This window comes from Calidris pugnax, unplaced genomic scaffold (genome assembly GCF_001431845.1).
Source record: "Calidris pugnax isolate Ruff unplaced genomic scaffold, ASM143184v1 scaffold69, whole genome shotgun sequence".
NCBI lineage: Eukaryota > Metazoa > Chordata > Aves > Charadriiformes > Scolopacidae > Calidris > Calidris pugnax.
The window spans coordinates 5085495-5094356 of record NW_015090859.1 but is presented as its reverse complement, the minus strand read 5'-3'; the positions used below and the strand labels follow the sequence as shown (position 1 = coordinate 5094356).

The 8862-nt window shown below is 39.8% G+C and overlaps 1 protein-coding gene across 2 annotated transcripts in view; it reads right to left on the bottom strand.

Annotated features, from left to right (window-relative positions):
* Positions 1–1796: 1796 nt before the first annotated feature.
* The window catches only part of EFNB2 (ephrin-B2), a 45005-nt gene continuing 37939 nt past the window's right edge, over positions 1797–8862 (bottom strand). For both annotated transcript variants that reach the window (XM_014944226.1, XM_014944227.1), the window contains exons 3-5: positions 8086–8178; positions 7210–7323; positions 1797–5629 (exon numbers count right to left, since the gene is read on the bottom strand). In XM_014944226.1, the coding sequence (XP_014799712.1) occupies positions 5247–5629; positions 7210–7323; positions 8086–8178 (590 nt within the window). In that variant the 3' untranslated portion in view covers positions 1797–5246. The remainder of the gene's footprint in view (positions 5630–7209; positions 7324–8085; positions 8179–8862) is intronic.

Genomic DNA, 8862 nt, shown 5'->3' with positions numbered 1-8862 from the left:
ATGGGTTATAAGTCAGTGACTTTACGCTGAGCATCTAAGGCACATATCATTTACTAAAATGAGTTTAGCAGACTCTGTGGAGGTTCCGTTATGTTTGTGGAGGTATGTGTGCAAGGCCCTCCTGTTTACACAGCACCCCTGTCCCCCAAGCTTAGCTACACAGATACACTTACGCTGGCAATCATTTTTCCCCCCAAGTGGAGACATTGTTTATAGAAAGACTACTTTTCCCTAATTGCTGAAACAGTGACAAAAATAGGTGTGTGGGGTGTTAGTATGCATGCTATTTATAAATACAGTGTATTTACAATTATAGAATAAAATATGTTCATCATAGATGGAAAAAAGAGGCACAGAAATGAAAAAGCCATGTAAACTTGACGCTATGGAATCATTTTTCTTATCACCGCGTTCCAGTATTTACCAAGGCCTAAAATAAAAACAATAGCCTTAGCCTTAACTAAGCTAGTCACAGCTCTAACAGATGGCTCTATCAGACAAGCTTTTAGAGTAGACCAGACCTGAGCACCTCGTAGCCATTAATGATGTGGGACCCTAGTGACAAGCCACGAAGAAGAGCAAGTGAAATTCCCTGTGAAGTCTCTCCAGCATGTGCCTCTGAGTGTGCAGGAGAACCTCCTTTGAAGTGACTTACAGCTGTAAATGTCCAGGTGATTTACTGAGCGGTCAGTGGATGCTCACATGCTCCATAATGGAGACTTACACCTTCTGCTGGACCAAGTAACTCTCCCAAGGACATGTCTGTAGCATGAGTCAGGAGGCAACAGAGGCAACTGAAGTGCCACTGTGTGACTTTCCCTCTAAGGTCAATTTCCAGCAGACTCTGTAAACTGGACCTATAAATTGAGCTCTGTCAACAAGAAGCCCTGCTGGCGCAAGCATTCCACAGTCTCTAGGGCTTTCTGCATGTCTAGTTTTAGAATACTTGTGCCGTTATAACACATATAGTGCCTTTGCTGTAAAATAATTTTTTCCTCTGGTTATTCAGAAAAGAAAAAATAATTTGACAAATGGGAATTGCGTGACCAATGCTATGAATAACTAGCTGCCTTTCTTCAGTGAAAATTCTATGACAAATTGGCATCTGTTGTTAAAGTGACAAATGCTTCTTTCCCCTCTGTAGATCTTCCCACCTGTTACTCCATGGATGATCACACCATTTATGTGCTGCTAACAAACTGAAAGGTGCTTCACTTTCAGGGTTATTGGGCTTTGTCAAAAAAATGAAGGTATTATTCATTAAATGAATCATTTATCCTATTAAAAATCAGAGCAGTGCAACCACAGATCTTGTGTTAGGCTTGTGTCACTTGCACGTGTTGGCTTCCATCTCCCTTAACTTAAGGTGCAGTAAGGCAGGGATGGGATGATGCACAGGCCCACCCAAAGAACCATGCAAAGATGTTTTGACTTTGCAGCATTTTTAATCTTTCCCATTCTCCAAGGCCTCCCATCTCCCAGCCTCCGCCACCCCAGCCCTACAGCTGCCCATCCTCAGGAGCAGCAGTGACAGCAACATCACCCAGGCTTTTGGTATACTCTACTCACAGTAGAAATGAGAAAGTCTGGGAAGAAGCAGGTTAACAGAAGTCAGTGTATCATAAGGAGCTTTCTTCCCTATAAACCACTAGCAATCTGGGTGGAGAGATGAGGGGGAGGAGAGAGAGGGAGGGAGGGGCAGAGGGAAGCAGGCTTGGTGGCTTCCTTATTTATTTTCATATTTTAAAAAAGAAAAAAATGGCAAAACAAAAGAAGAAAATACTTAGAAGGCAAGGTTTCCATAGGAAAAAAATATTTTATTTTTTTAAGAACAAATTCAGTTTGAAACAGACGTGGAATGTGATTTTCATAATTTTCATTTTCTGGGAACTAATTGCAATGTGGAACTAAAGCAGATTTCAAACTTATGACCGGCTAGTTTTAAAACAGAACAAAACAAACAAATAAACAAACAAAAACAAAAGAAAACAAAAAACAACAAAAAGAGAAAGAAGAAATTATTTATAACTCAAGCATAATACTGTATTACTTACAAACCAGACAAAGAAATTCTTAAATAAATATTCATGGTACACAATTTCAGCACAAATATGCGGCAATTTGGCAACCTTTTATACCATTTTTTTCCTCAATACAGTGCAAAGGGGAATGACACTGCCTTTAAACAAGCTGTAGCTAAATACATTGCAAAATTCAAATTTTATACAAAACATCTTGCTCGGACTTTATAAAAAACCAACATTGCTCTATATACACAATCTGGTTAAGAAAAGCCATTTTTGTCTTGTTTCCTTGTGGGTTTTTTTTTATTATTTAAAAATGTGAATAAGGCTACTGTAACACCCCAAATCCATATACAGTAAATCTGAACCTATTTACAGCATCTTCACTTAGACATGATGGTGCAAATTCCAAGTCGGGTGACTAGGGATGATCATACAAGCAAGGCATTTACAGTAACTTCTCAAAGCTGGACCAACGTCAAATAAAGGAACAGTTGGTAGATTGTCATAATTCTGCACCAGACACAAAACAGACGCACAGTACATTATTTTTTTTAAAAAAAAATTGGTTGCAGGTTGCTCTTGAGCAATTCGCCTGATTTTTTTTTTTTCACAGTTTAGTACATAACTAGCATGTAGCCAACTGATGAAGCGTAGATTTGATTTAATAAAAATCAGGATCAGTAAGCTCATCTTTTCCCTTCCTCCCCATTCCCCAAAATAAAATCTTAATGACTTACAAGAGAACCTTGTATGGATGGATTCACAGAAAGGAAGGGTTGTTGAAAAGAATTACATATGTACTGTAGTTAGTCACCATGGTAACCTTCCACAGAACCATGGGTTGGGATTTTTTTGTTTTGTTTCTCTCTTTTGGACCAACATCCCAACATCATTTTCAGGTTCAGGAAACAGAGAGAGATCATTTCTTTGATGGATTTTTTTTTCTTTTCTTTTTTTTTCCTCGCAGGTGCTCACTAGAGGTCTGTGAACCCCAAAATGCTGTTGCTACATTTTCTTTCCAAATCAGAAAGCAAAGTGTTACCATAGTAACATGACTATGTTAGAAATGTCTATTTGCATAGCACATATAAAAGTAGAGTTTTTTTCCTCCCCAGGGTGGGGAGCTTTAGGGGAATAGCCATGCTAAAGAAAAAACTTTAACCTGAACCCCACCCCTTTATGAACCTCAATGAAATCTACAGAACACATCAGCCCATAAGGCAAGGGAAAACACAACACAGAAAATAAATGCCGGCACACCTTGTCATTGTTAAATGTGTGATGCAGTAACACTGATTTCATGATATTTTGGGCCTTATATTTCCTAGTTTTCTCTTATGAGATGCTTTGGATATATTTTTTTTAATATGCTCCCATTCTTATTTTTGGATGGCTGATGTTTTTCCCAGAAGCAGTTTCTTTTTTTAAAAAATGTGTGTATATATGCATATATATGCATATATAAACATATATATGTGTGTATATACATACATACACACACATATATATGTAAAATGGTGACAAGTTAAGACTATTTAATTGCCGCAAATGACTTTCACATCTTCTGGTGTAGATTCTGTGCAATCTCAAAATATATATTAGTAAAAAAGCAAACCAAAACAAAAAAAGTAAGAAAGAACGAATGAAAGAAAAACTCTCACTTTATATCCCTTGTGTTCTATACACCTATTATAAATAAGACATATCTTCCTTCTCCATCTCAGTGTCATAATTTATTTTATTCTTACGAACTGCAAGAGGTTTTCCATATGTGCTTTAACTTTGCAACAGAGCACCAATGAACTGCGTGTCAGTCACAGTACCGACACTCGCTGTGCAGGGACAGCAGTACAATAAACCAAAGTGTCAAAAGGCTCAGGCAGAAAGAAATTCGCTTTTACTTTTAGAGATGAGAAAGGTCTTTTTCACAACTTTACCAGTGATAGAATTACAGCTCATTTGACCCATTGGCTTATAATCATCTTGGTCAGATTTGGCTCTCTGCTATTTTCTTAAATGCTTTCCCTGTGTTTAGTATAATGTGACAGTATAGCAGCTGAGTCTGCTTAAAAGTCATCCAAAGCAGACTACATTTTCTCTACAGCTTCAAAGCTGTTTATTTTATTGCCAGTACCACAACAGCCCTGCCCTAATATATCCTCAGCGGCCTGCCATTGTCTTGTCCTTTCCAAGCTTGTTCACTTACTAACAATACCCCTTTGTTCTACTGTATTGAAGGTACTACTTTTTTTTTTTTTTTCTGCACACTGGTATTTGATAACCGTGAATTCCTTCAAACGCAGCCCTAATCCACTGCGCGTGTTATTGTGTCTCCTACTTGCCTCTTAAAACTTAGCATACCAAAGTGCTGTGCTACCTAAATGTGTTTGTTTTTTTTTTCTTTTTTCTTCCCAGCTTCTACGTTTGAGGCAGCAGTATTCAATCGCAACTGCAGTCAGCCCTTCCCTCCACCACCCAGTCCTGCTCCTGACTTTGTTGACAGCCTAACTTTTTGGCTGGAAGGCTCCTTACTATCAAACACAATTTCTATAAATGCATTACCCATTCAAGTGAGGCTGCTGTAGCAGATGGATGGAGCGTGGATCTCCAAACATTAATGTTCCATTAGTGATTCAGGAGGTGGAGTGAAAGGAAATTTTATGTGAAGGATGGCAGAGCCTCGGATAACAGAAACAAATGGAACAGTGACGGACTAAAAGCAAAGAGAACTTTAACAAGTCTTACTTAGACACCAAGGTCTGTGTGACAAATCCAGTACGCACTGAGAGAGACACACAAAAGTCAGAAGACTGCATTTCAAGCTTGATATATCCTAGAGCACCTTCGCAGGGTGCCTAGGGCTATTAACATCCATGGATCACTCCATCTTCCCTTGGCTTTTGTGCATGCCTGAACGCCTGCAGCACATGGCTTTGAGGATGATGAATGTAACAAGAGTACAGCAATCAGAATGGGCATCTTCTACATAAAAGTCTTCCAGCTTTTAGTGAATACTTTATTCACCGAGATAGGAATTCTACAGACTAGATAAGCTGTCCAGCTCGCGTCGGCTCCCGGAGAAAGAGCTGTCACCTTCTCCCCACCTGTGCTTGAGTCAATGCTAGCGCACAAGGCGTCATCACAAACCCCAACAGAAAGCATTTGACCAGTGAGTTTCCTCTCCCACTCAACTGTACCACAGAGTTGGTTGTGTGTTTCTCAGACCTTGTAATAAATGTTTGCTGGACTCTGAGGAGGCATCTCTTGAACTATGTACACCGGATGTCCATAGTCGCCGCTGACCTTTTCATAGTGGGGACAAAAGACACTGTCTGCAGTCCTTAGAGGAATGATAATGTCACTGGGCTCAGAACCATTGTTGTTGCCACTGCGTTTTGGGGTGGCTAATGTACTAAGTGAGAGAGTTGTCGTGTGTTGCGGGGAATGCTTCCTGTGTCTTCTCCGGTACTTCAACAAAAGAACCACCAAAGTGATGATGATGACGATGAAAATGATGCACCCTGATGCAATCCCTGCAAATAAGGCCACCTCTGAACCCAGTATACTGGAATGCCCAGCCTTACTGCCATCTGTGCTAGATCCTGGAAAGAATGGAAATACAACAGACAAAAGTTATTGCCATCCTGCGACCCGTTTGCGCTGCTTAAAAATGTGTAGAGTAAGCAAGACTGCAAGAATTAACTGACAGCTAAACTTTGACAAACCAATTACCCTGTTAGATAGCTAAATGCAAACAGCCGAAGTCAGCAATCAATATTAAACAAGACTTTGTGTCTGATGGTCTCACTTTTGTGCTGCTCCCAAACCACCCTGTTTCATACATCATCATCCATCAGTGGCAAGGACTGGCACTGACAAGGCAGCCTTTGATGCCGACCGCATCTTTTAACAGATGCCGGCCAGCCCTAGGCAGCAGAGAGGGGTGGGATAGGACAGCAAGGGGAAAATGACACAGGGAAACGACAGTTCTCAGGACAACTGGCACTGCTCAGTGTCACACTGTTCTTCTGCTATTTTATCTTTTGCATATTGATTTAAGTTAAACCGTCCTTAAAGCCTCTTTACGTGGACTCCTCTTGCTTGCACATGAAGGAAAGGAGCTAGAGGCAGTGCAAGAGGTAGGCATAATGGCTATGGCATATATCTGTTTGTATTAACTTACATTTACTTAAAAGAAAACAACACCATGTATATGGTGGTCAGGAAAAGCTCAGGCGCTGAACAGCCTGTTGAATATTTGGTGCTACCACTGAGTCATACGAATTGTCACAAAATTTAAATGAGTGCTCACTTGACACTTTCTCACTTCTTGAAAATTTGAACCGACTTCCCTCTCTTGATGCTCACTCACAGGTGGAATCATGCTGCAGATGCTATGTCCACCTAACTGAGCTTTCCCTGCTGGAACCTCCATAGGAAATAGCTGAAGTCTGCCCAGCGACTGCCATATCAAAGATTCATTAGCCCAGTAACTAATGACAAAGCTAGCAAGGAAAACTTGCAGCTATTTTCGGAAACCCCAGAAGCAACTGTCAGCAAGTTTTGCTTTCTTCCAGAGACCTTGGGTCTTAATAGTTATTTTTTTTCTTGTTCAACTAATGTCTGAAATGCATCCTGATGATATTTCTTTGGAACTATCTGTTTAGATAATTATTAAAAAAATACATAAATCTTTAAATTTAGTGAAAGACCAGCCATTCATGTGTAGACTTTATATGGTCAGTTAGAAGATCAGGACATTAATTATAGATGTCTTGAAATAAACTTTATAAATGGCTGTCGAGAACCACTTGATAATGTATTATACGGGAAAAGAAAGACAGAAAGACTCGTTCATCTGCCAGAGTACTAAATGTAAGTCAGCATTTACCATCGTAAAGCTGCTTAGCAAATGTTCTATCCAAAAACTTTCCTGTAAATGAGTGATATTCTTACAAGATGTAATTAACTTCTACTACAGAGTGGAAGAGGGGAGAGAGCAGCGGTTGCCAAAACTTGCAGCTCCCACTGTCCACCAGAGCATCAGAACTGGCTTTTGCTTCATCTCAGTACAAAAACATTTGTTTTTCTAGCACTTTAATGCTAAGAGAAAATTTGTTTAGGGACAAAGGAGGAGGCTCTGCCAGAGCCCCATCCCAGACATGAACCCCACTGCACCTACCTGAGTGGTCCTTCACAAAGGGGCTGGTAGTGGAACTCTTTCCATTGGTGCCAGCTTCCTGCTCGGGGCGCCTGGTGGGATCCGTGTGCCGGGGCAGCCCCGCCGAGTTAGGATCTGGGGGAGAAAAAGATGACTCATGCAGCTTCGGTGCCTGATGGTACAGAGCCTTGTAACTCGGCTCCAGGTACCTCGTGAGACAGGAATGGCTTTGAACAGAAGAAGCTTTATGCAAAGGTCTGGGAGATATAAGTACGTAATTTTCCTTTTAAAGAAAATGTTTATTAGTTATTTCAGAGGTTTAAATTGTGAGGCCATCTGCAGAAACTATAAGGACTCCTGTAATTGGCAAGAAAAGCCTTGCAGATGACATTTCAGTTTAACTGAGGAAGTTGATTGACTACTAAACCAACTTCTACTCAGAAGAATAATTCTTTCTTCCTGCACAATAGGTTATCTCTATGTGAAAAGAAACAATGAACAAAAACCTCTCTGTAATCAGAATTCATAACAAGCAAACTATAGAAATATTAGCTTCCCTCCTTTCATGTATTTTAAATAATTTTGAACAGCAGAGTTGTGGCTTTTGTTTTTAAAATAAAAATAAAAATAAAAATGACTGAAACACACTACTCCCAGGTGACCTTTCCTTCTAGGGATGTCTCCAATGAAGAGATCTTATTACGTTAACCCTCCTCCTGTAGAAATCTGTCAGTAGCTGAGGAAGAGAAAATAGGCTTTGCTTTCAGACTATAAGGGAGGAATGACCACGCTAGACCCAGTTGGCTCTCTGCTCTACACTGCTAAAAGAAGCCTGAAAAACTAAAAGGACACTGAGACTGATCAAAGTGATTTAATGAAATGGCAGATGGTCTTTACCTTGTCCAACTTTCATGAGGATCTTCATGGTTTTTGTCTGGCACACCCCTCCCTCCTGGTTATCCAGGCCCTCCAAAGACCCATTTGATGTTGCTGATTAAAAAATAAAAGAAAATAAAAATAAATAAAAATAAATAAAAATCAGGAAATCAACAGGCAAAGTGATGTGAACATGAGTGTCTGAAAGCAGAAATCTTTCCATCTACCAGGACCTGTTCTTGTTGCTCGGGCTGACCTATGGAAAGTTATGAAATGTTGAAAGCCAAAGGAATGAATACACTGGTAAGCCATACAATATATACAAATGGAGGAATATGTTATCAAGGTTTCAAATTTACCCAGTAACCTTTTTTTTCTATGCACAATTGACTGACTGACTTGGATGAAAACACAGCACCTTGCTAAAAGGTGATGGAGTCAGCTGAAAAGCAAGCCCTGGCAGGCTGAGAGGAGCAAAGCACTGAAAATTTACAACAGCGTCACAGCAGTGCTTTGGCAATATTTTAGCATACTGTCGTATTTTTAGAAGGACTGTTCATTTACTTTTCTCCTAAATGCGGGAATGCGTCGTTTTCAACAAACGCTCTTTTTTTTTTTTTTTTTTTTTTTTTTTTTTTTTTTCTCCCCAACAATATCTTTATAATCACCACGTTACACCTGCTTCCTCTATTACAAATCTCCTGCTGGAAGAAGTGAACGCATACAAAAGACCCAGGTGAAAGCTGAGATTCTGTGCTGATTGGAAAACCATTTAATATTTTAAAGTACAATCTCACT